The 27,733-nt window shown below is 38.6% G+C and overlaps 1 protein-coding gene across 2 annotated transcripts in view; it reads right to left on the bottom strand.

Annotated features, from left to right (window-relative positions):
* AMPH (amphiphysin) overlaps positions 1-27,733 on the bottom strand; it is a 126,150-nt gene that overhangs the window by 55,866 nt on the left and 42,551 nt on the right. For both annotated transcript variants that reach the window (XM_088167845.1, XM_014892605.2), the window contains exon 2: positions 10,485-10,565. In XM_088167845.1, coding sequence (XP_088023971.1) covers positions 10,485-10,565 — 81 coding nt within the window. The remainder of the gene's footprint in view (positions 1-10,484; positions 10,566-27,733) is intronic.

Genomic DNA, 27,733 nt, shown 5'->3' with positions numbered 1-27,733 from the left:
CTTGAAGAAAGTTCTACCCTTATACAAGTTGTTCACTATATTTGCAAACAATTTCCCAAGTATTCTAAAATGTTAACATTTAAGAAGCAACTAACTATTAAAATACAATAATGCTAATTACTTTGTTTTGTTTGATTAGTGTGTCTTTATTTGATTAGTGAAATCTCAACTGTTTCTTTGGCAAATATATCAAGATTATCTTTCTTTCTCTTATACCAACAACCTTCGAAAAACTCAGAACAGAGAAAACAATGGATTTTGTTTACTTTATTTACTTTTTTATTGCTTCTATTTTGTTTACTTTACTTTTGATACTTTATCTCTGACTGTATCACAAGTTGGACTTAGCAGTTCCCAGGATTTGGAAAGAAATCTGTGCTACACACAAACTTTATTGCTAAAAAGATGCTGTCCAGGACGTCTCCAATAGCCTCAAAATTTAAAAAACAGTCCACATTTCCCAGTTTCCAATATATTTCAAATTATTTATTTAAACGGTTAGAAACTACAGGCATATCAGCTTGCAGTCACATTTTCTCACATACAGCTATATCATATGGAAAAATCAGCAAAATATGACTGACTGCTTTGGAGTTTCTCTCATATTTTCCAAGTGAAAATCAGAATCTAAAGGGTGCGTGTGAATAATGTGAATACCTATGAAGGCAAAAGGTATAAGCTGATATAACTCCACTTAAAGGATGTCAGAAGTCAGTAAAGGATTTGCCATCAGCAATTTCAATGCTCAGAGCATTTGGACACAGCGATCATAAGAAATACAGTTTGATAGGGCTATCTGGTGCTTAAAATCCATCATAGCTGCAGTCATGTTAAGTCAAAATTGTGGTTCTGAAAATATATTTGTCTCACCAGCACACACAAAAGAATGCAGATTACACCCACCAAACTCACTTCTCCCAGCTTCTTGAAGGGAACTGTAGACCTTCAGAATGGCATCATCAACAGCCCCCACCCCCATCTCTCAAACTGCAGTCCACTATAAGAAGAGAGCAACTGTTTAACCTCCTGGAAATATTAAAGAATTTGAAAGATAAAAATGCCTGAGTGGGCCTAGAAAGTAGACTGAATTCACTTTATGGATTCAACAAAGAAAATCTTGCTTTTACAAAAATTTGATCTGAAACAAGTCACCTACAGCTCTCAAATCCATTAATTGACTAAAGTCTGAGGGTGGGAATAGACCCACCAGGGTGGTATCTGAAAAGCTGCTGGGTAACAGCAGGTGTGAAGGAGCAGCCAGCACACCAACCTTTCTCTTGGTTTGGGACCAAATTCGATGCTCCAAGGAAAGGCAACCTCTTCCTCTGCTTTGGAATCAAAGCTGCATATCAAAACAAGGGCCAGACAGGTGCAGGGTGAGTATCAGTGGATTTAACCTCAGATTTAATTACTTACAGAACAACAGAAAGTTCTGAAGTAGTAGCTTGATGTTGTGTCCTTTAAGAAAATATTATGCGTACATTTTAATGCTGTTTAAGAAAAGGAACTACCCTAGAGTGTCATTACAACACATTATTTCATGCTACATAACACAGCAGGAGCTAACTTCATTCTGTGCTCCAGTGGTAGGCAGGGGGACGACAGAAGTTGTCTGTTTTCCGTGGTCCAAGGCATTAAGTGATCAATGCTTCCACAGAGGAAAAGAGATTGTACCCAGGAGCAAATTTCTTAATCTCATGTCTGAACAGGAGGATCAGCAAGTACTAGGCGGAAACTAGACAGAAGTTCCCCTTTTATGCATGCCAGTCTCCTCCTGGGAGGATCCCTTGTACTGTGAGAAGCCACATGAAGGCATAGAAGTTATCTTTTCATTTCATACCTTCTTTGGCCTCACCTATTGTGGCAAAAATTGAAGGTACAGAAACTTGGTTCTTCATCATGATCCAGCTGAAGAGGTGACCACATAGTAACAATTTACAGTTATTAAAAAATCTCTGGTGTTCCAGGAGCAGCAAACCACAGTTGGAAAGCTGAAGCCTCCTTAGCTGATTTCATGTCCAGTTTTATTCATACACATGATGTTTTGTCACTAGGACTAAGCAGCACACCACAAATGCCAGGGAAACACATTGCTCAAACACTGTGTTTATAACTATACTGCTGTGCAGCTTTATAACTCCTACTCTAAACCACTATTAGATCTGTTGTGCTTGGTTTGCACTGTGCGTCATTGGCAACTGCTGTTCGGGGAAATGTGTAAGAACAAGTCAAAGCAGTAAAACATGATGTAAATATTTTGCCATATGTGCTGTTATGAGTTCTGACACTTCATTCAAAAGAGTAATTTTAATATGCATCGCCCTCAGCCTAGGTTATTAACAGGCCACAAACACCTGAAATATTTAAGCATCATAAAGTCATATGCCTTTTCCCTCATTATCAATTGTTGTGTAATGTGACACTGAAAAATCCATGAGCCAGCTCCTACCGAATTTAAGAGATAATCTCTGTTTCAATGGCAACAAAATCAGACCTTTCTAAAAATACCAGAAAAAAATTAGCACCAAAAGCCCTCAGCCCTGTGAATTCTGAAAAATGTGCATCTAATCTACACATTTTCTATAGTAAACCCATTATTACTGAAGACAGAGACACTTTTGTCACCTAACAGACTAATTAAAATTCCTAAGATGAAAATACTGCATTGCTGACTGTGCACATCTTGCAAACCATTACATACAGGTTTTAAAAAGTACTTTTTAAAAGATTGTCACATATTTAATGATGTCCATTTATAGTGCTTACTAGTACACTCCTTCTACTTTCTGGTCTATCAAATGAAAATATCCAGTGGCTCTGAAACCACTGATCCAAGTATCTTCATTAAAGCCATGAATTCTGTTAAATGAGACACAGCTTCTTGAGGGAGAATGAAAGGTAGGTGTCCTTTCACCAGTATTGTATCCCTCTGAAATGAAATTTCCCAAGACAGCACTGATGCTTCCTTTATAATTTCATAATTTCATTCATTTATTCTACATAAGTCAGCAAAATGAATCAGAGTTTTATAAAGATGTAACTCCAGAGGAAAGTCTCCACAGCAAACTTTTCACAATCAGCTTGTTTGATAACACTATGCATGTTCTACCAGACTCCTGCACCAAAAATCACTGCTCTTAGCTCACCTGATCAAACTCAAAACACAAATCACAAAAACTTATTATATAATCCTGTTTGACTTTACATAAGAGCAAGGGAAGCATGCCAACAATCCAACCCAAACCAACATCCATTTTTGGGAAAGTCAACACAGCTCTTCCCAGCAATGTCTCAAGTAATTGTTTGTTGCTTTGAACAGTGTAGGCTATCACTTTTATACTCTCTGGTCTCATCATGTGGTCAGTATAATACAGCAGGTAAAGACACATGTACTCAGTGAGAGAAGAAGGTTCAGTGTTTCAGGATCTACCAATCTACAGCCACAGGCCTTACATACCCTGACAGCAGCATTAGGCCTTTTCAGTACTACTGATTCTTGGGTATGTTTAGTTTCACTTTTCTTTTAAATTTGTAGCATTTAAGTATATCTTAGCACTGGAAGTAAGAAAAAGATAGCCACAGCACTGTTGGCTGTGAGACTAAAAAAAGCTAATGATGAAAACTAAACTCCCATAGTTTCTGTCTAACCAGTTTTTACTTCCTGATGGATTTGAAAAACTGTTGCATCCACTCAGAAAGTAAAAACCACTTTGCCTCCACAAAAGTTGTCATTGGATGACCTGTTTGCCAGGAATCATTAATTTACAGCTTTCCAGTCAGAGTAGAAGAATTTGATTTTTCTATCATGTCATATACAGGATGTAAACACAATATGTCTTTCCAGGAAAGGCCAGCATGTGAATGACATACAAAACCCAAATACAGTGCTCCAATTTAGTGACAGGTAGAATACTGAAAATATTGAACCTGGAGCACAGGTTAATTAATAACAAATTATATTAATAGTAATAATAACCACAATTAAAAATGACAATTATTAGTGCAGATCTAATTAATACTGGAATTTTGTCATTCCATTGCTAAGACATCAGAGAAATAGCTGAAAAGTAAACATTCTATGTATCACCTGTGAAAGACATTCCTTATTGTAATGTGCTGTTATTTGTCACAGTGTTGAGCAGTGCTGTCTCTTTGTTCATAAACACTTTAGGTACTATTTACTGCTAGGTCTTTTACAGAACTCTGTGGTATGAATGAAAATAACTATTATATTAAGAGAAGCTTAACATAATAAAAGGCTACTTGGACAAATATGTAATTCAATATGAAATCTATCCGCTTGCCAGACTACTCTATTTCACCATTTATCAGTGTCTTGGCTTAAAAGACAGCTGTCTGCCAAGGAAGATGGGAACCTCCCTTGGAATGGAGAATATGACTCCCTTCCCTCCAAATAATTATAACTTTGAAATTAAGGAGCTTTCAGGCAAAGATATGAGAATAGGAATAACAGTCCTTTAGTAGTACATATAACAAGGCAAACAACCAACCCCAGCTGCAGCATTAACCACAGCCAGCAGGCCCCAGAGGCAGTGCCAGCCTTCTCGGGGCTGTGGGGCACTTTCCCCTTTGGAGCAGTTCCGGTCACAGCCGCCAGGGGCGCTGGTGGCTCCCGGCCGGGCAGGGCGGGTGCGATGATTCCCCCGCGCCTGCAGGGGGCGCTGTGGCGCGGGCCCAGCTGCCTCTCTGCACACGGGAATGGCGGCACAGCCGGCGGGAAGGGATGGAGAAGGAGCTTCCTTTACAAACTCACGGGGGGCAGCCGGTCCTGGTGCCCTTCTGGATGGCAAAATGGGCTGTAAGCAGGACCCTTGGAGCAGCAAGCTGGAATGGAAGGGGCTAGCAAGATTCCAGAAGTGGTAAATGAGATGCATCAGAAACTCCGCAGCTGTAGCCATGGAGGTGTGGAACTGTGGAGTTTCCCACCAGGCAAAGGGGTGTGAGGCCACACAGCAGAAGAAGCAGGACAGGGCTGGGCTCCAGCAGCGGCTGTGAACTCATCCCCTGCCCCCAGAGAGCAGCAACTCGACGGGCCCCCTCCAGAGAGAGCGAGAGAGGCAGGAGCTGCACCCAGCCCCCTTTTCCCGAGCATAATTCTCTTGGCATCTCTGCCTCTCCAAGAGAAATCCCCCAGCTAAGAGAGTAGCCAGCCGCACCCTTCCTGTGGCAACTTCTTTTGTCTCTCTTAAGTATCAGTCATGATGGTTTCTTTGCGACAGATGGGACAAAATTTCATGAGAGAAAGAATCAGAAGGAAAAATCCTAAACCTCAACAATCAGGTTCTTTATAGTCCCTAGAATTGTCTCCCAAATTCTGGAATCCTTTTCCTAAATAAATCGATTTCCTATTTTTCTTTTTAAGCTCCAAGAGATTTGGGTTTTGAAATATTTATCCAGTGCATCACTTGAAAAAAATGGGTTTGCAAACCTTCTCTAGAAACACAGAGGTTTTAGGCATAATGGTATCTTCCAGGAGACCACAAAATTTGTGGCCCAGCCACTAAGAAGGCTCAAAAATAAGATTTTTGTTGTTCTAGTTATTAAGTAGCATGTTTAATTGAAGTAAACTGCATCAAATGAAACAGGCTTCTCATATTATATACACTATTAAAAAAAAGCAAAAAACAAAAAACCCAAATAACTCTAAAGGCAAGAACCAGGACCAGCGTCATTAGTGGCACAGCTGATGCAAAAAGAGCACTTCAAAATACGTTAATTGTCTCACAAACCAACTTTTAGACAATGTCATGATACAGGTGTAAAGCAGCAAAATATGCTTGTGTGAAAGAAGATTTCGACAGGATAAGCCTTTTCAGAAACATTAAAAATTGCACACAATGAGCAGCTCTTACATCAAGTAAAACAGTCCACAGAAGCAGGTTCTGATCACTCAACAACAGTAAAAAAAGGCTCTTCTTTTTCACCTAATTCTATAAACTATAAACAACAGTCTTTGACATTTTGCTTTTTTTCTGATATGCCATGGGAAGCTACTTTTGTAGCAGCAACTGTTATAACTCCTATGTGCACATACAGTGCATAATATTTATGTGTTTAAGCACAAAAATATATTTTAATTGTAGCATGTAAAGTACAAGAAAACTCATAAATACATGTAGAAAAATAAAGAGAGGCAAATATGCATATACATGAAATAGAATATTGCTTTCTTTGAACAATTAAGTGTGACTTTTAATGACTGTGAGTCATTAAAATATACATGGGTATAAAGGTAATTGCTACTGTACTCCTTGTGAAAAAAAGAACATTTAAGATGCAATTGCTTGAAAAACAGAATACAGATGAAATTTCTCAATGGCCTTTGGTGATAATTTCACAAGAGAAATGAGGGAATTATGCAGAAATTATCTTTTTCTCCCCCTTATTCTGAACTTCAGAGTCGATTAAGGGGTTGAGCATATTCACAATTAGCTGTGCAGAGACAAGTGTTTAAATCTAATGAAATTTCTTGCAATACAATGAAAATCTGTGTATTTGTGTCATAGTGTCATATATGAGCTTATATATTTTCTTTGTTCCACAAGCTTTGATTTGGAGTGGCAATTTTCAGTTTACAACTTAAGTGGAAGATGAAAAACAGCTGTATTCATTGTTCAAAATCTAAATGTTTTTACTGTTAGCATCAGCTGCAGAGGCTTAATGGTTTTGATAAAGAAACTCCTGAGGCTCTGCAAAGCAACTGTGCTCTGCTCACTCTGGACATAGGATGACTCAGTTTCTCCACGGTGATTCATCTGGATAATTTAACTCTGGGTTGTCAAGTCCAGAAGAGGCTCTTATCCAACTGTATTCAGAAAGACATGGAAATGGACGACTGGGAAATCTGAAAGACCATTTTCTCCAGATAGATCTGCTGCACTGCATTGCTTTTGCATGGCCTGGTTCTGGTAGCGAAGGGGCCCCAGAGGTGGCTTCTGTGGGATCCACGGGGGATGCAGAGATCCACCCACAGCCCATGGGATCCACGGGGGATGCAGAGATCCACCCACAGCCCATGGGATCCACGGGGGAAGCAGAGATCCACCCACAGCCCGTGGGGGAGGTGCCCATGCTGGAGCAGGTGGATGCCTGGAGGGGGCTGTGATCCAGTGGGAGACCCGATGGAGAGAGGGGTCCCTGCTGCCAGGCTGGAGCAGCCTGTCCTTGGAGGACTGCACCCTGTGGAAGAGTGACCCATGCCACAACAGTTTAGAGAGGACTGTGGGAGGGACTCACGTTGCAGCAGTTTTGGCAGGACTGCTGCTCATGAGATTGGAGCCATGCTGAAGAAGTTCACAGAAAACTGTCTCCCATGAGAAGGGACCCCATTGTGTAGCAGGGCAAGGACTCCTCTCCGCGAGTATTGGAAGAAAACCTCGGGTGACAAACTGACCAAAACCCTCACCCCCTGTCTCCCTGCACTCTCGGTGGGAAGGAGGGAGGGGCTGGGAGAAAAAGTTATTTTTTAAGGGCTTCTTTTTCTTGTCATTATTTTCCTGTGACTCTGATGGTAATAAATTCACTTTGTACCTTTAAGGTGAATCTGTTTTGCCCTTGGAGTATTTTCTCCTGGTCCTTATCTGTACATATGAAGCCTTCATTAAATTTTTCTCTCCATTAAATTTTTCTGCCCAGCTGTGGCAGGGGAGGGTGAGTGAGCAGCTTTTGTGGGTGCCTGGTCTTTTGCCAGTGTCAAACCATGACATGCATGTATCCTTACCCATCTGAGTTTGGTACAGGCTCACCATCTAATCTGCTCTTCAGGCAAAGATTTCAGGTTTTCACTTTTCTGTTTCCTGGATAATGAGCACTATGGTCTTTCCTTTATCCTTTCAGGGGGCTGAACTGGGAGTCCTCATTTATTATCATTGGAGAGTAGTAATAAAAAGATCATTCTATACTTAAGGCTAGTTGACCTCTCAAGAGTTGCAGGCTCAGTAACACAGGCAAACAAGATAAACAGACCATTTTCACAGCTTTCAGCTTACCAGGATCCCCAGGACACACATAGCCCCAGCTGCAACAAAGAACTTCCAAAGAGACATGGAACTGAAGTGATAGAGTTCCTCAGAATGAACTGTGGGTAGGTGAGGTGGCCAGGTAACAGACAATTCATTGCTAAGTGAGATTGCAAGAAACAAAGTAAAGCTTGGACTTCCTTTCAAACTTCCTCTGCCATGGCCTTATTAGGCCAGTGATCATCACAGAGACAAATAATCCTGGAGGGAACTGAAAAAGATGGGACAGCCTCTAACAGAGTTGGTTGTTCTTGCAAGCCTCCTGGATGGCCCACATCAAGTTTAGTGAACCTCAGCACAGGGATAAATCCACCAGACTGCCTTTTTATACTTTAATATATAGAATTTGACTTTTCTTTATCTAAAGCCTCTAGAGTTGCAGAATGAACTTGAAAGCAGGACTGAATGTAAACCAAGAAGGGATGGCTGCCTGAGTTCACAGAAGACAGCAGTTATGCACTGCATTAGTCAGAGTGATAATTCAGCTGCACATTGTAATGCTTCATATCTTTGCATTGCTAATAAATTGTAAATCAAAGCATGGACGAAACTTAGAAAATTTAAACTATTTATATGCTTCTTATTGGTGAACATGGCAGAAACAGTGCTTTTCCCCTTGTATTTGAAGAACTGAGCACAACAGAACTCCTTGAAAGCACAATAAGCATGTGTGACTAGTTCAGTAAATACAGTCTCTCTCATTTGGTATGTCAGTGGACCTAGCCTAATCTGCCTGTGACTGTCATGATAGTTGTAGCAGTTCCCTTTGCAGTCACTCCTCCCTACCCAATTCCCTCTCTGGTCCCAACTCACATACACATTTAGGATTTAGCATCATGCAGTTCCTGAAGAGTTCATTACTGTCTCTATGTACATCAAAGAATGAGGAAATAAAAAGGAAGTAATGCTAATATCCTCCTTAGCCCTAAGCAAGATCTTCAGCTTAAAATTGCCATTACAGAAAATTCTTGGTAAAGGACAGAAAAAACCCAATACTTGAAATATCATTTTACTCAAAAGGATTTTTTTTTCTCTTTCCCCTCTTTTTATTGTCTCAGAATTTTGAACTAAAAGAGAAAAGTACCAGAAATTCTGTTTCTTCATGGGACTGTTCCATTTGCTCCGACACTGAAGAAACCCCTCAGAGATGCACCTTATTTCTACAAACACAGTTACTAGCTATGCAAACAGCTGGAATATGGACAACAAGGATAAGCAAGAACATCAGATAATCAAAAAGTCAGGTCAAGAAGACTTGGAAAAGTGGAAAGGGAAGAAAAGGGAAAATACACCATCTCTGAAGGGTTTCAAAAATTCTATTAAATCCCACCATCTTCCTGACCTCAAGAAATTTGGGGAAGGAACTATCCTTCTCAAAGAAAGAGATTCTTTTACTTCCCAGTATGTTTCTCTTTGGTGAAGAAGAAAGCTCAGTAGCTTTTGAAATCCCCCTCTCTTCTTCACTGAGAAGAAAATAAAGGTGAACTGACAATAAGTGCAAAAGAATTAATAAGCATTCTAGCAGTCAGGATGCAGGCTTTATGTTTACATAGAAAGGAGGAAAGTGCATTTGGTAGAATAGGACTGATTCTGAGCAGAAACTGTAAACACTGACATGAGCCAAATTTTACATTGTGTAAAATGTGTGGGAGTAGTTCTCCAGTTCCTTTCTATAGGAACTCTAAATAACAGCTCACAAAGACGACAGATATGTCAGTTCATACTTATGTAACAAGACTATTTTCTTGGTAGGCATTAACTTGTATTAGAAAGGTACTATATAATTGCAATTCATCACCTCAGAGCCAAGAAGTCTGTCCAACAAAGCAACAAATAGTTTGGGTTAGAATTTAGTATTGCATTTGGAGTAGATTATAAACTCCTTGGAGAACCTTTGGTTTCCTGAGTTGTAACACTAAGAGTCATTGAGCATTGCTGCCTAGTTATGCTTCATCAGCACTGCCACCACAGACCCCAGCACCCCAGCACAGGGAGCTTTGCAACACATGTGCAGTCTGAAATTACTAATCTGCTCACTCTTATAAAACCAGTATTATTACATAGCACTGATGAAAGTAATCCACAAAATGAAATCATGGAAATACTTCTCTTTTTCATAAGAAGTTGACCACAAAACTGCATTTAGTTGAGGTTGGGTTCTATTCTCAATTACTAGTGAAAATGTACTGTCACTCTGATCTCAAGTGGCTCAAGCATGATGATGTTACATATGACCACAAATGTCCTTTTATTTTCAGCCCATATTTTAGCTCTCTGCATGCACAAATGCAACTGTTATCTCTGTTTGAAAATCGCAGAACAAAATCTTGTACCCACCAAAAAATAAAATCTTACTCATTCCCCTGCAACACCTTCTTCAAAATCAGCAAGTTAAATATATTGCATCTTTAAGACACGATTAAAGAAACTGAAAAAGTAACTGACCTCTTGCCGTTTGAAATTTTGAACATATTCTTCGAACTGTTCATCTTTGGTTTCATCTGCTTTTCCTAGTTTTTGAAGAACCTATAGGGAAAGGAATAAGGAATAATTTAATATTTATGACACAAACCAAAAACACTTCTACTTTCAACACTTCTGCTCTCACACTTTACTTTTGGGGGTGTTTCATGCTCTACAATTTCCAAAGTTCAGACAAAAAACTTTTTTTGGTCAAAATTAAAAAAAAAAAATAAAGATGAAAGCAGGAGTACAGGGTGTCTGTGTGTATGTGTGTAAATATACTTCCAAGTATGGAGTCCTTGAGTGAATGCTTCTTGTTTATTTTTAGTGATGCAGCTTTTCTTTTAGCAAAGAATCCCATAGTTTCAAAGCAAGAAAGAATGAGAGAATTCTGCTGGCACTACAAGTTGTCCTCCAGTTCAGACAAAGAAAGGAAAAAACCTCATTAGGTTTTTTCTTCTCATTACATCGAACAGTACTAACATAATTCTTATCTGCATGATTTTCAACATAAAGTCATAAAAATTTAAGAACTGTAAGGCTGATGCTTATTTCAAACATGGTGTTCATTTTGCTTCCCTCATTAATTCATAAGTAGATTGTTATCCACTAGATAATAAGTATGCTACAATAATTCAGCAATAAGGACTATTCAATCAGCAATCTCAAAAGTAATTTGATGCAGCTACACTTTGCACTGCATTTAACACAGCACAATAAATGCATTCTATTATTAAATCCCATTGCTATCCATTCATTATAATACTGGAGACTTCAGCTTAGCTGCAGATAGGCTTCACCCTACTTGTAAAGCAATGCTCAGATCTTTATAGAGTTGTTGCCTGTGGGAATGAACAGTCCCCACAGATTGATGTTCAAATTGCTCTCCCACTACAAATTCACCAAACTATCTATTTGCAGTTAATAACAAAACCAAACAAATTAAACCAAAACAAAAACAAAACCCAGAAGCCCCACAAAATTGAAACAGTAGCAGTTAGCAGATACTATGAATAAATATATAAACATTATAACCTATTCTTCTCCAAACAAAGAATGTACAGCTCCAGTACTACCATATTCTTTCTCAGCTAAGCCAAGCCAGCCTCACAGCACAAAATCAGGCTGCACAAAGGAGTGGTGAGCATTGCTACTGTGGAAATCAGAGGTCAAGATAATCATGAAGGTGACACAATGCTACCTGTGGACATGGCATGTGAAAGGAAGTTTTTACATAATTACAGCAGAAACACAAGAAAGAATGATATCAGAGAAGAAAAAGACATAGACTAGCCTTTTGCTGCCAAAAAGCTGTGTTCATTTTCTGGCATATGTGGGCATTTTTGATTGCTTTTAAGACAGTTAACTAGTCCCAAAACTCGCATCACCAACCTCTTAATAAAATATTAATAAGTATCACAGAGAATTTTGAAGAGAAATCATTTAATTTAACATTTTGAATCATCACAGGCCTTCATATTGCTCCTTGTCACCAATGAGCCAAACAGTCTGCCCTCAGCTGTGGCATGGCTTTGATCCACACCTGAAAATCCATTATTTCCTTTTCAAAGAAGTGGCTGCCAAGTAAGCCTCCTGACCAAAGCAATGCATTCAAACCACATTTGAAGCAAGAAGCATGTTAACTGTAGTATGAGCATTCATAGCATAGATAACAAACTACAGCATCAAAAGTTGTCATGACAGACATGTTTTTCCATACCAACGGCACACATCCACATTTTCACCTGTGTACTCAGGCCCAATAGTGCAAGGTTCAGAAGGGAACAACCTCCTGTAGCACCTACCTCCTATGGTTTGAGGATTTTTTATCTTATCTCCAACTTTCCATTTATATGCAGATATTTAGCTGAACTAAGATGCAATGTTTTAATTTACCAACAGTCTGCAAACACCAACCCTAATCTTAATCCAGATAATTTATAATATAGTTTCTCAATTTTCCCAATCCAAATCAGAACTATAAATATGTCAAATGGTTGGATCTAAAAGTTCCAAGCTAGAGGCCCATAGAAGTCTGGCACCTCATGCCATGTACACAGTTAACTGGGATTCACTTTTTTGCCAAAAGCAATCCTAATTCCATCCCCAAAATTCCATGTAGAGACAAAGGAAGAGACTGGGCCTAAAATGAACTATTCTTCACAGGTTCTTTTAGATCCCACCCATATAACTCCATGGACTACTGAATATGTAGCTCAGCCTTTTACAACCAACCTAATTGTATTCACAAGTTTACCATTGGTAGTTTAAACAGAAAAGTGACCAGGCTGAGGGTCGTAGAAACTGACTCACCTTTCAGCACTAGTTTGTGCACTTCTGTCTCCAAGTGGAAGTCTCTTTGCAACAGAAGTCTATAATTTATAACTTATTTTTGCTCAGTTAGGTCAGCACCTATAGGGAGTTTTTTGGGTAGGGTTAAAGCCAAATAAAGGCTTGTCTGCCCTACATGTGGGTTACTCTAACTCCACCACCCCCACCTCATGGATAGGCTAAAATAAATTTTAAACATCTTGTTCATCTTGTTCTGTGGAATACCTGGGTTAAAGTCAGGGTTTATGGCTAGGGTTAGGAAATGGCAAGGAGCACTAAGTTTAGAACAAGAGAAAATAGACTTGAAACACGCAGGTTATTGGAAAGCATCTGATGGTTCTTAATGGTAAAATGAAGGCTGTGCTCAGGAGCAGCAAGTGCCTAAGGTCCCCCTTAAGCCTCAGTTTGACCACCCTTCTAGAAAAGAATTAACTTAGTAACAGGAATAGCTCACTTTATTGGTGGTCCATGAGGACAGGAGGAGGGTAGATTCTTCTGTGTTTCACAGAAGCCTAGGAAGGATCTATAACATGATAAAGAATGGAAATCTGGACTTATTAAGTGGCTAGTATTTTATTTTTGGCCCAAGCGGTAAATAATCCATATTATGGATTTGAATCCAGGTTATTAGGAAAAAAAAAAAAGGCAAAAGAATCAAAGATCTTGAACTTTTGGTGGCCTGAAGAGCTTGAATGAGTCCAGAACTTAGTGAAGGCAAGTGGCTAGCATTTTTTTTTTCTTAGCATACCCATCCAGAGAAATAATATTTGAGGTTAAGTTTGAGAACATCTATCAATGTGTATGAACAGTCTGTTTCATTTTGTCATGGTTTGACACTGGCCCAATGCCAGGCACCCACAAGAGTTGCTTGCTCACCCTCCCTTGCCACAGCCGGGCAAAGGCTTCATGACTGAGATAAGTATTGGGATAAAGATTTTAAGGGCAGGATAGGCTCAACTTTAGTTGCAAAGTGAAATTTATTACTATTAGAATTCGAGGAAGACAATGAGAAGTAAAATAAGCCCATAAAACACTCTCCCCTCAAGCCTTTCTCTTTTTCCCATAGACAGTAGAGAGATATTGGTCAGTTCATTACCGAGATTTTTTTCTGCTGCTCTGGGAGAGGAGTCATTTTCCTTTGAGGCCATGGGGTTTCTCCCACGGGAGAGAGTTCTCCATGAACTCCAGTGTGGCTCCACTCTCATGAGCAGCAGCCAAACCACACCTGCTGCAAACATGAGTTTCTCTCACAGACAGACAGTTTTTCCAAAACTGCTGTGACGAGGCTCTTTTCCTACAGGGTGCAGTCCTCTAAGGACAGGCTCCTCTAGCCTGAAAGCAAGAGCCTTCTTTCTTTATTGGGTCTCCCACTGGATCACAGCCTCCTCCAGGCATCCACCTGCTCTGGTATGACCACCTCCCCCACGGGCTGTGGGTGGATCTCTGCATCCCCCGTGGATCCCATGGGCTGTGGGTGGATCTCTGCATCCCCCGTGGATCCCATGGGCTGTGGGTGGATCTCTGCATCCCCCGTGGATCCCATGGGCTGTGGGTGGATCTCTGCATCCCCCGTGGATCCCATGGGCTGTGGGTGGATCTCTGCATCCCCCGTGGATCCCATGGGCTGCAGGGGCACAGCTGCTTCACCATGGTCTCACCACAGCCTGCAGAGGAATCTCAGCTCTGGCACCTGGAGCACCTCCTGCCCCTCCTTCTGCACTGACCTTGGTGTCTCCATGGTGCTTCCTTCACATCCTCACTTCCTCCTCTTCCCTGACTAGAAGTAAAACTTGTGACTTTGTTTTGATTTTCTTCTTAAATGTGTCATCACAGAGGTGTTACCAGCCTCTCTCATTGGCCCAATTTTGGCCAGCAGCATGTCCATCCTCAGAGCTATCAGCCACTGGTTCTGCCAGACATGGTGGAACCTTCAGCAGTTTCCCACAGGAGACATCTTTGTGGCCCCCCCACTACCTAAAACCAAGCCATGCCAAACCAATACACATTTACAATAAAATAAATTTTAAAAATTGAAGAAATGGACACAAACTGAATCTCAATAAATGTTCTATACTCAAGTTTTCTGTAATCTTCTGAAGACTGTATAAAACAGTTGATGAACACGTTTACCCTAATAAAATAAAATGGGTGAAAAGCTACCTAATTTCCTATAATTAAACTAACTCAGCTACCACTAAGATTCCTCTTAAAATGACATGAAAAGATTTTTTTTAAAAGTATCTAAAATGAGTATCAGTATTGATCTAGCATGTTGCTAAGAATATATGAACTTAATAGTTAAGTCCAATTAGCATTGGGAATGAAGTAAAAGCTAAATTTAATACAATGGTAAACTTAGAGACTGACAAGTAAATACATGTAGAGAGGATTTGTGAGGCAATGACATAACATATGGCAGATTCTACACTAACACACAAAATTTGAGTAAGAACATCAGTCATGTCTGATGTAATTTCTAAATGTCATCAAGAATATTTCCATTTGGGGGTGCTGCATCTTCAATAAAACTTTCAGAAGATATGAGATTAAACAACATGCCTTTAGTCTTCTAAGTGCCTTTATTTATCATATAATACATTCAGTTTTATGAGGATCTTGAATTCAAATGAGCAGATTTAGAATACTTGTAATGTGAATATTTTTAAGTGCTTGCAACATACTGAAGAAACTAACATAATAAAATAAACTACAAATTAGCTTGAGAACACTTGATTGGACTGAAAACTCTTGCCTTGAGGCACTGAGACTACCACCCTGACAGGCCTATCCATTCTCTCCTAAAAAAGTCTTTATGTGCTAGTCTATGGCAATTCAAATAAAGAAAAAAAACCTAACAAAAAAACCCCAACCCTGAAACTGATTCTCTGATGTAAGCTGTGGCCACCCAGGAGCTGCTCAAGGGCAGCTTAGCTTCCTGCAGAGCAGCAGCCGCATGGACAGGAACTGACTTCAGCAGACATCCCAACATACATTATCCTCAGTCACACATTAGTATTCTTAAAGAACAACCAACATGTTCCAAACCACTCAGATCAGGAAGATATGACTGCTCAGACAGGCTACCTAAAAGACTTCATCAGAAATTCAGGGGACCATTAAAATATTGGAAAAATTAAGCTAAGCTAATTTGCCAAAAGTAGCGCCATTGAGGGTATAACAGAATAATCCTAGTGTAAAAAGCAAGACACTGATGAGAGTTCAAAACCATTGTCATAGACTCCCTGTCCAAATTTTTTTGACAACAGTAAAGTGCTCTGGATCTCAAGAAATGCAAAGTCATGCATCTATAACACCAATCCACAATACTTGTACAATACCATTCCACAACATTTTTTTTTTAACCTAATACCATACTTTTCTACAACCTGTAAAAGAAATACTAGCGCTGCATGACTAATATGTGCAGTTTTCCAGAGGAGTTTTAAGATGTTACTTCTGGCCAGCAATTGGTTAAAATGGAAACTAACCATGCAGGACAAACAATCTTAGAGTTACTCCTGTGCAAAACATATGGATATCAGCAAATGCTCACAAAATTTAAAGTATTTGGCCAATATAAAATATTGAAATATTCTTTGAAAGAAGCTTCTTATGATACACAACAATGCTTATCTGAGATTTTAAAAAAAAAGAAAAACACAATGGGGTAAGTTTGAAGTAACCATGACTGTATTTTAACTTAACCACCTATAAAGTAGTATATGTCAACTCATAAAGCAAACATACATGGCACAAAGCTTACCAGAACCTGACAGTAATTCCAGACAGACAAAAAACTCCACCCCACCAATCATCCTGCCCCAAGGCAACCATCTCCTCTCACCAAAAAACCCCACACAAGCACGACAAGCACCTCCATGTTTAAAACCACATTTTTTTCCATGTGATAGGATGCTATACAACGTGTCCAATACCACAAAACCATAAAAAAGTGTCAAAGTAGAGAAATTAAGCACGGTCCATGATACCCAGCTGGTATTTGAGAAGTGTAGGAGTAAAGTTTAAGAAACCCCGTTTGTTCCAGAAAAGAGCTAGCTAGGAGGATAACATATTAAAGTATTAACCCCAATATAGAAATAATTCCAAAACCTATATATTGACTCTCACTCAAGCATGACAGCAGGGTGTTAAGCACAAGAAACAGAATACTCAAGAGTCACTGAAGCCACGCAAGATTCCCACCTCCTCACAGTTAGCACATGGGTTGCTGCAGTGAAAACAGAAGGAGAATCATTACAAGGATGCTGCTTAGTTGTTCTGCTGCAAAGAGAGGCAGGAAGAGTCAATGCAGTGGATTACAGATATGTAAGTATAAAGCTTATGGACCTTTTTGTTTAGCCCAGCTAATAGAAAGTCTCCTCTCCAAAGAGGTAACATTCACATCTAACTCCTCAAGATCTAGTTGGGTGGCATTTAATAATAAAATCAACTTTTTTTCTGTCATGATGTCAAAGTCTACAGTCTTCTGCCTCCATTTCACTTCAGAACTGAAATCTCAGAATGGTCAGAAAAAGAAGATGGTAATAAGATATTTCTCAATGCAGTTACATTGTAGGATTGAAAATTAGATGGATTTTCATAATTAGAAAAATAATAAGATTTTTTAAAAACCTGTTAATTTATTCTCTAGTGCTGAACACACCCAGCAAGTATAAATTACCATTACCAGTGAAGAGTTCTGTGTCTGAAGTAGCATAGTGTATTGCACAGTTTCAGTTCTGCTATGAATATTTTGATCTCAGCATAGCATTAATGCAACAAGGTGAATTGCTTTTCTTCTCTAAGCAGTTGACTGGATTTCATACTTTCCATGCTATACAGTCACATGCTTCCCAAGAACTCAGCCTTGCCCTGTAGTCCTGCTACTATTTCACCATTGCATTCCAGCAAAAACAACAGCTGACAGTGAAATGTTTGCTGAAGCCTCTGCTCTCATTAATATCTGCTGCAAGGTTGTGGGAAAAAATCCCTTTGCCACTGACAGACTCTCAAAAGCCTGAAAACCTGATTAATGCAGAACACTGAGCATTTTGTTATGAGATTTTTTTACCACAGAAAATGCAGAATGACACTACAATAAAGCTCTTAACTTATAAGTAATTGCTTTGTGAGGTGCTGGTTTCTGTTACTAATCTTATAAAATGTCTGAACTTAGTTCAGGTTTCCAGATCAGCTTTAGGCCATATTGTGGTTACCAGTCCTTTTTTCTGTGCACACTGGTACTACTGATGACACATAGAACAACTAATCATTCATCAAATAACAGACAATCTTCACTGTGTTGTAATGTATTTTATATATTTATTATTGTACTGGTAATGGTTCCCCACACTCCTCCTAGATCTTCTCCTGCACTGGACACAATAATGCTAATTTGTCCATCATTTATAGTTTTTTATTGCTCAAGTTTGACACAGTGGATCATATCCTAGAAGAAAGACCATCATAGTAAACTGCATTTGGGAATGTATCATTCAGTGGCACTATGCAGCTCCACAGTTGCTATCCTAATGTATAACATAGGCAATTTTTGTTGTACACAGTCAAAGAGAAGTCATATCCTGAACTGCATGAATGTGTGAAATATGGCCCAAATAATGGAAGAAGGCAGCTGCTAGGCACCAGGTACTCTCCAGTATGGAAGAGGCTAAAGATGACTTTACAGGTCACACTAATTGTCCATATAATATGGACCTAACCTCTAACGAATCTCTCTCCAAACCCCCTCTAAAGAAGATGATTAGGGCAGATACACGACAACTGTGCAGTGACACTACTACAGAACTTTCTCCCAGCCACTAAAACTGAATTTCAATTAATTATTGATGCTGTCTCTTTGCATTTTATTGACCCGGTGGATTTTTCTTATTGATGGATTGTCCTGCTGTTTGTGAAGCTCTGATAAGGTACTCACTGCTTAAAGAAGCAAAAGGTATACTTCTCTTACAAATGCTTCCATTTTGTTAATTTTTTTGTAAGCTTTTAAGCTTTTGCTTGCTGGTGCTTTGAGTATTGTAAAATACCATGATGCATCAGAACAGTTTGCTTAACAAATGAGAAGAGTACTGAATAATATCCAGACAACCACAAACCACTATGATAAACTACATTCTCATAATCAAAATTTAAGAGGGAAATGCAGCCTAAATGACAAATGTGAACATTATACAATGAGAGATGATCACAGTAATCTTTCTGCAAATCACAGAATCTAACTGTTCATTATTGCCCAGATAATGTAAAAATTCTCTAAAGAGATCCACAAAATAAACAAGATTATGATTGCTTTTGGAATGAAGCCAGACTTCTACCTTAGTCCTTGGTCATTTGGTTAAAACCAGAAAGAACTTTACAGAGGACACTGACCTGCATGCTGCAGAGTACCACAATATGGAGGCAGACCTTTTCTCACCCTTTGCAAAATCCAGCAAATTTCTTTTACTGGAAGTATGCAAAACTTAACACAACAGCAGGTGGTTACTGTTCTGCATTAAGTCCTAAGTGGTCCAGCAGGAAAACTTAGCTGGACAGTAGAAATACAAGGAGACTAAAGGATGAGCTTCTATGTTTACAAAGGCCTCATTTTGCTTATGAGAAGGGAAGGAATACTAACAGCTATGTCAGTATACAGCTAGGGACTTCTGCTTTTCTCTTAAGAAATTCACAAATTATGCTATGGGGATCCACATGATAAGGTGGCTCATCAGATAATCTCTGCTTATCCCCAGTGGATGTGAAGATCTAGTACAGCTTCCAACAATAAAGAAGCTGTTCCCTAAACTGTGTGTGAGGCTAGCCTACATTACAAAGTTCAGCATCAAGGTAGAGATGCTGGAATGGTGCATGGCAGGTGATTTTCATAGATTGTAGCTTAAACAGGAAAACAAAACAGAAAGAAACAATAACAACATAGATCAAGATATACAGAGAAAAATAGAGTGAGAAATCAAAGAAGGAATTAAGTGGGAGTCAAACAATTATGCAAGAATAGGGACCAAGCTAAGAACAAAGAATTGAAAAATCACGGGTTTGATTCATTTGCCTTCCCACAGTCATCTCAGATCACACAGGATGTCTCAAACACCTCTGTGCAGGTGGAAAACACAACATAGGATGGCAGCTTGAGGCAAGGCAGAATACAACTCAAGCAGCCTATGTGTGGGCTGCTGAAGTCAACTATTAATAGCATAGCAACACCTACAATCCTCAAACTTTTGAGTTTTCTGTCTCCTCACAAAATGGCTTAATACAATAATAGTGCATTTTTTTGTCACTTTACCATTGGGCAAAAAAAAGTACAGAAAAGGCAAGCAACTTCTACACCACGTTGAGAGAAATGTTAATTATAAGCCAAAATCTGATTATTCCAGACTAGCATCTTAACCTCTGGGCCATCCTCCTGTGAATAGCAGTACAGAAATCTGCTGTGTTCAGAATATCTGCACTAGAGATATAGAGAAGAGAAAGAATGAGACAAAAAGGAATCTCAAAGACTGCAAAGACAATCTCTTTGCCCTTCTCTTGCTTATGTTGCTCTCATACTTCTTGAAAAGATTGATTACTTTTTTTGATTGAACAAGGTCTAAATTTAACTGTCTGAATAACTAGCAGTGGTATCCTTGGCTGAATTTCTGTGTCCTTTACTGCATCCCAAATAAAGCAAAACATTTCTCTGCTGAATTTTAAAAAAATGAAAAATCCTGTCATCTGTTGTTTCTGCCTGTACTTACTAATGTAGCTGAAAAGTACCTGGATAGCTTTCCAGTAGTGACCAGTGTGTCTCAGCCTTTGGGGTACTCGCTATGCACTCAGGTTCACACTCTCCTAATTATCTCTTATTTCCCTCCCTCTTACCAGTTCCTCCACTTTCTTACTACCCTTTGGTTTGTCCTCTACCCTTACCGTTGAGCAGACTTTTCTTAAAATCGATCCCTCCAAAAAATATCAACAGAAGAAATATTTTATTTACAGCCTTTGATAGCATTTCAGTTTGTGCATGTGACAACTTCATTTACCTGATCTGCTAACTTTTGGGCTGCAAGTTTTTCAAAGCAAGAGACTATCTGAACCTCTGCCCTTATAACACTGAAGACAAGGGGACCATCCTCTCAAGTTGTTTGAAGATCCTACCAAAAAACATGAATTATAATTCAACTTCTGATGGCTATATTTACCTGATGACCAGCTAGTTCTTTTGCTGTCTATTTACTTGATACTCCTAGTCCTCAGGAATGAGGAAAAAAAAGGCTTAGGCAGCCACTTGATAAACTTTCCTCCACCATATTTCAAAGGAATAAAAAGCACAGAACCAAATATAAACAATTGCCATTGACAAAACTTTAATTTGAAACTTTTCAAATTAGATTTGGATTGTTATTTAAAAATTAAGTAATTGCCTATATAGAACTTCTTAAAAATATGCATCTGAGATCTTGTCAGAAGAACATTAAAATCAACTACAAAAACATTTAGCACAAAAATCTTCTTAAGCTGGAAGCAGCCACAATGCAATAAACAATTCATTCTCCTGTACAGAAAGGCCACTAAGGCTCATCCTTGAGCAATTCAACTAAGACAATTTATTGCACCAAAGTCCTCCACAGTGATACCTAACAGACAGTGTTAGGTAGGTTAGTGTGTTAATTTTAATTTTTTTTTTCCTGAGCAAAGAAGAGATATATCAAATATAAGTTTCTAATTTATCTGTAGCTACCACAGTTTCATTTCTTAATCAAGCATTTAAATTCTACCTGCAAAAAGACAACTTTGTCCTTCACAGACTGTGTCTCTGGATTTATCACAGCAAATATGTGGTGTTCTTGGCTGTTGGCAGTTAAAAAAAAAAAAATCAAACAAGAAGCTTTTCAGTCACATGGCCAAATAAAAAGATCTCATTCAATAATTCAATATAACAGACCTTTAAGTGCACATGCATCCTCCCACTGTTTAGTTCCACAGGATATATATAGCAGTCTTGTTTATTCAGCTCTGATGAGATGATTTCAGTGGATCACAGAATTTAAGGAAACTAGGCTTGCACTTTCAATAGTGATGCTTTTCAGGCTATTTCCCCTTATATTCCCACTGCTGTATCTGATTTTCTCAGTTCCAAGATCAGTGAAAATATTTCCTATTGGTCTTGGTTAAAATTAAACAGAGCCAATTTTAATAAAATAGATGGATTTTGGCATTAAGTAAGTAAAAAGCATTTGTGGCAAAATATGTCCTTTCAGTCGAGTGATTTGAAGTTGGTCTTATTTGATAGCACTATAGGTATCTATAGGTTACATCTCATCACAGAAGGCAGACAGGTAATTTATGAATGATAGTATTTTCTTCAATGTAGAGGAAGAACCAGATAAAAGTTTTTAAAGAAATTGTCTGAGTTGCTTGGAAAAAAATATAGAAGACATATTTTGATTTGATACAATAGATTTTTCTAATGATTGCTTGTAAGGTTATAATTAAACACAAAATTACATTTACATCAGCAACTATGCAGAGATGATGCCAACTAGAGACAAGGTTACAGTCATTCATGACATGGGTAAATTAACAGAGCTCACTTACTTCTCATCACATAGTGTCAAAGAGCTAACAGGTTAATTTATTTTCCTTCCACTTAAATCACTATTTCTACAAGACAGGCTACTAGTGTTTTTGTGTTTTATCAGTTTGGCTTCTGAATTAGTCCATATGCTCAAAGAAGCAATACAGATGCCCAATCCTGACTGCCTCCTCCAGTCTGATCTGTGACGTTTCCACAGAAACTTCTTGGACAGGAATTGGCTGAGGCTAGAAAGAGACACCCACATGTGATCCAGCATGCTCAGAGGTGAAGGTGCTGCCTGCCCAGAGGCTCCTTCATGTTCAGCAAGGATGGGATTTCTCTCTGCAGACTCAGGTCAACCTTCAGTACAGAACTGATATAAATGCAGCCCTGGGGAAACAAAACCAAGTTTCCAGCATGGCTTGGTAGCTTGCCAACAACATATTTCACCACCTATTAAGACAGTCTCATGTCATGCCACACATAGCAATGCAGTACATGAAGAAAACTTTGTCTAGTGCTTTGCAAAACATTTTCCAGATGGATGCTCATTTATGGAGGAATTTATTGTTTCTTGACAGATCATGAAAATATTGCACACTAAATATCAGTGATGTGCCCGAGATGGCAACAGTTGCTGATGAAGTATTTTTCATTACTGAGATGCTCGAAACCTCCCTCCTCTCACCTCCTCTGAAGGAAGGCAGTGTCACTGATGGAACACTTCCAGATAAATTAATTCTTCTCTAGATGGAATGATAAATAAGTTTTTTCAAAAAAATGAGCTCCCAAAAGTATGAAAACTTAGAACATATGCACTTGGTTCAGCAAATCTAACAACTTGGGAAACCTTTGAAGCCAGCCAGGGCTGTCTTCTTTTTTAAAAAATAGCTTTGTCAGAAATTTGTTGATCCAAAAGAGATTTATTTCAGACTTACTGGAACAATTTGTGAAGGCATAGTCTCCTGACAATCACAAATTTCCCCAATATCTTCTCCATAAAGCAATAATTAAACTGGCATAATATGGCTAGCATTTTGTGCCAGCCAGATATTTCTGAAGAAAGTTACCATATTTCCTTCTCATTGTTTTTGAGAATTATTCAGCATTTTTGCATTACCGAAGGTCAAACATTGTAATGCTAAAGTATTCTAAGGCTGCTCAGCTAACATAGTACATTTCTACTTTTCTTATTAAGTGCTATTAAGGATAAGCTTGCCTGTTTTCAGGAGCTTATGTGTATCATTTCTTCATGCTCACCCCAGGTCACAGACTTATAGTTACTGAAAAGGAACAAAGCACTGAACTGATGCTGAGATCATCAAGGACTACCAGCAGTGGTGGTGCCAATGCTCCAGCTTTGACATTTGAGACACTGTAGACAAGTAAGACTTCATCCTCTCCCATGGAGCCTGGGGAATGAAACTCCAGAATTAGCCTTCAGAGCTGCTGAATGTGGAAGCAGGTGTGTTGCTCAGAGCAGCAGCATGCAGGGTACATATAGGGTCGGTCCCCTTTTCAGAGAAGTCTTCCTTGCTGAGGTAACATCAGTCTCCTTCTACTCAACGTGCTGCTGTGAACATAACCCATTTAAGAGCTCTCTAACAGTCCCACTTTCGAGGCAAAAAGAGGTCCTGAAAAGGAGCCTACCTGCCAATGATGAAAAATAAATGGTAGAAGGAACACTGCTTTACTGCAAGAGAAGCAATGTTCTTCTGAGGATACTATTCACCTGGAGCAACATTCTAATGCATTTTAATGGTCCTTATTAAGACAAAAAGCAAGTCAGAGGAATAATACCACAGTGAAAGCAAAATTAACAAGGAGAAAAATTCAGGTTCTGGACAAAAACCATTTTCAATACAGAAAAAGGATTAGGACAGGTAAGCAAAAATATTACAACGTCAGTTACGTCTAAGGAGATTTGTAAAACAGTGCTTCCATAATTGAGAGAAAATAAAGTAACAGTGGGATGCTGTGACCTTATAACCTGTTAGTGTAGTCAGCAAGGCATGCTGGAGAGACAGCAGCAGGGAAGAAAAGCCTTAGCAACCCTCATCAGTAAGTCTGGTGCTGCAAGGCCTGTTACATTCTTCAGAAGCAAACTCTTTCCACTGATGCTGAAGGCATGTGTCAGTGAATAGCTCAACAGAAATCTCTCATCTCACAAAAAAATTGGTACATGCTAAAGACTATGAAAGCCACCAGGAATATGGTACACAGTAAATTCAGCTGTGGGGAAGATAAGCTGATAGTCATTTACACAGCAAGTGTCATGGAACAGCATGGGAGAGTACAAAACAATTCTAGTCTTTTTCTTGTCCTTGTGTCCTGCATCCAGTGGTAAAAAAATTGAAAAAAATTATCACCATTCTTTTTTAATGAGTGTTGCCATTCCTGTCTTCAGTCTATGCTTTTCTATACTACCCAAATGCTCTGAGTTCAACCTTCCATTGTGGCCAAGTTTACTAATGTTCGACTCTTATTTTGGCTTTTGTCTAGACTCTTTCCATCTTCTCTTATAATAATATACCTAAAACCACTTGATACATTTTAAAATCAGTGGTAGAAAGAAATGTGTTAAGCACTGAAAATCAGCTTACATGTGAAAATGGATCAGAAATGCTGCCTGACCTGATAAAGAGATTAAACTACAGCAGTTTGATATTCAGGACTAAATCCTATGAAAAAATATTCTGCATGTGTCTAATGAAAAAGTTACACATTCTTCAGTGTCTCGTTCATTTGGAGCTCAAATATACAGTTAGTCTAAATATTCCTATCCACCATGATCACCAGAATAAATAACTATCTTCCAAGAACTTTTAAAAATCACTTCAGGATCAGATTATAACACCTCAATTTCTGGAGGAGAAAACTGAGGTACAGGAATTGATTAAGCAGCTGTACCAGCCTTTAATTAATTGTGCAATACACCAAAGGAACAGCTTTAATGTAGATGTCGTGCATCAACACTGTGCCTAAACAACTTCTGAGCAACAAAAAGAACTAAAAAAGCAAATATAACAGAGTACAAATATATAAAAAGGCTCACATCTCATTTATTTCACTCAAGTAATTAGATTTGTGGTTCTGAATATGTGTGAGAGAGAAGCAGGATTAGTTTCTTTAGCACTCCCCAAAATAAACTGATACATATGGCAACTATAGACATATTGTCTATCATACCTACTCAAGCTGTCATATTTCATGAAGCAAAAAGTTAAAATTTAAAGACACTGGTTCAAAAATAACTTAATCAAAGCTCAGTGGAAATTCTCTAAGTATAAAGACTGGTTTTATTTTTTTTTCCTTTGGCCCTGAAACTTTCAGCTGTGTAAAATAGCTCCTCCAGAAAGTAATTTCTGAACAATAACATGCTTTAAGTGATTTTTATTAAATGCTTTCATAAAATATACTTTTCACATAATGAACTATAATGACTTTAAAAGGCAAGTAGAACTGTAGACGTGTAAATATAAATTTAACTTCTATGAAAAGATTAGAAAGGCACCACAGTCATAACATTTTGTTCATTTATATGAATATAAATGAGTTTTTCTAGGAATACAGAAGTAGCCCCCAGGTACTGAAGGGTGTTAGGAGCACTAGGAAACTTCTGATGTTCTTAGGTGACTTTAAAAACATACTGGTCGTTATTTAAATACTGGTTGCTTTATTTAAACATATAAAGACATTATTTCTGACTAACAAAGGTGACTTCGTGCATTGTAAGAGCACAGAAGCTTGTTTAATAAAATAACTGAAGTTTCAGGATAAATTGTCTGTCTGAAGATATTTATCTCGGGTACCTTCAGGATTCTCTTGACCAAGGAGATTAATCATGTAGGGGGAAGGATTAATCATGTATGGTGTTTAGGCCTCAGCCCATGTGCAGCAGCATCAAAGTCTGCCAGTCTTGTAGGAGGGCTTCTAGAAAATCCAGTCTTACACCAAAGACTTCATAATATTCACACTCAGGGTGAATATTCTGATTATCAAATCCCTTAAGCTGTTGCAAGTTAAGAGGAAAATGAGCAACTTTTATACTAAGGCAAGGAAATGTCATCCTAAAACCTGCAAAACACAAACTGAAACACGATGAGAGATATCTAAAGTCTACAGTAACACTGTAGAGTGATCCACATCGTGACTGTCCCTCTTTTGCCTGCCTGTATGGTGCACAGAGCTTTCCAGTTTGCACCTCAAAATGCCTTTGAACTCCCTCTCTAAAGCTTCCCTTCAGCTTTGATGGAAACATCACCCTTTATAAACGAATAGAATTGCTGTCTTTATCTGGTATTTTACTCAGTTAACCAGGTGCTATGAAGCATAGTCTCAAGAGGATTTGTGAGCAGTTTGATGAACTAATTTTAAATGCCAAAGTGAAGACAACCATCAACTCAGACTCAATTTATCTAACATATCTGTATGACACCAAACTTCAGGCAGCATGGTATATAAAACAGTCAAACATTAGATCTGTCCTTTGAAAGCCAACTTCTCACAGCAGAGAGTATTGGTGGCTGGCTGCTGAGGAATGCAGAAGAAGGGATGGCTACACAAAGGCTTAAAAAGAAGGAGAGGCACCCTGCTCCGTGGTATGCAAACCCTTGTGTATCTGCCCATGATGCCAAATTTTTATAACATAGGGGAGAACCCCTCTATATGTATAAATACATATATACAAATATATACACATTATATTATATATAATTATAGACCCCTTCTTGAGCCAGCTACAAAGAAGTACTTCAGTCTGAGTCTCGGTAAGTTCCTGTTGCTAAATTTCATACATACAAGATGGTTAGGATGGTACTTGAGGGCAGTAGCTCTAAGGGACACTAGGGTGAAAAAAGGAAAACAAATTATTGTTTCCAGAATCTTTTTATCTACCATAACATTAATGAAATAATCTAATAGAAATGAAATCTAATGAAATAATCTAATAGAAGGATTTAATGCATTCCACAACAAAGGGTTCCATAATAGCTGACATCTAGAAGCTGTAGAAGTTGTCAATAGTTTGCATCTCTTATAATTTATCTCTAAGTATGACATTACACACTATAAGATGAAGTCTATTAAATTTTTCCAATGCTGATAAACCTAAAATAACTGCAGTAGTCTGTGGGGACTATGGGAGGAATAAAAAGAATTGCACCTACATCTATGAATTTTAGAAACAAAAGTATTTAAAGGCCTCCCTAATCCATTGATCAATGGAACTATGGCATATTCTTTGCCAAATCCTGTCTATGGGAGGAAAAAAGGCCCTCCAGGTATTTGCAGTGATAGAATTGCTTACTCTGGAGGCAGTTTACACCTT

The sequence above is a fragment of the Sturnus vulgaris genome, chromosome 1 (genome assembly GCF_052056855.1).
Source record: "Sturnus vulgaris isolate bStuVul1 chromosome 1, bStuVul1.hap1, whole genome shotgun sequence".
NCBI classification, from domain to species: Eukaryota; Metazoa; Chordata; class Aves; order Passeriformes; family Sturnidae; genus Sturnus; species Sturnus vulgaris.
Note: the sequence above shows the minus strand (reverse complement) of the source record. Positions and strands in the feature narration are given on the sequence as shown.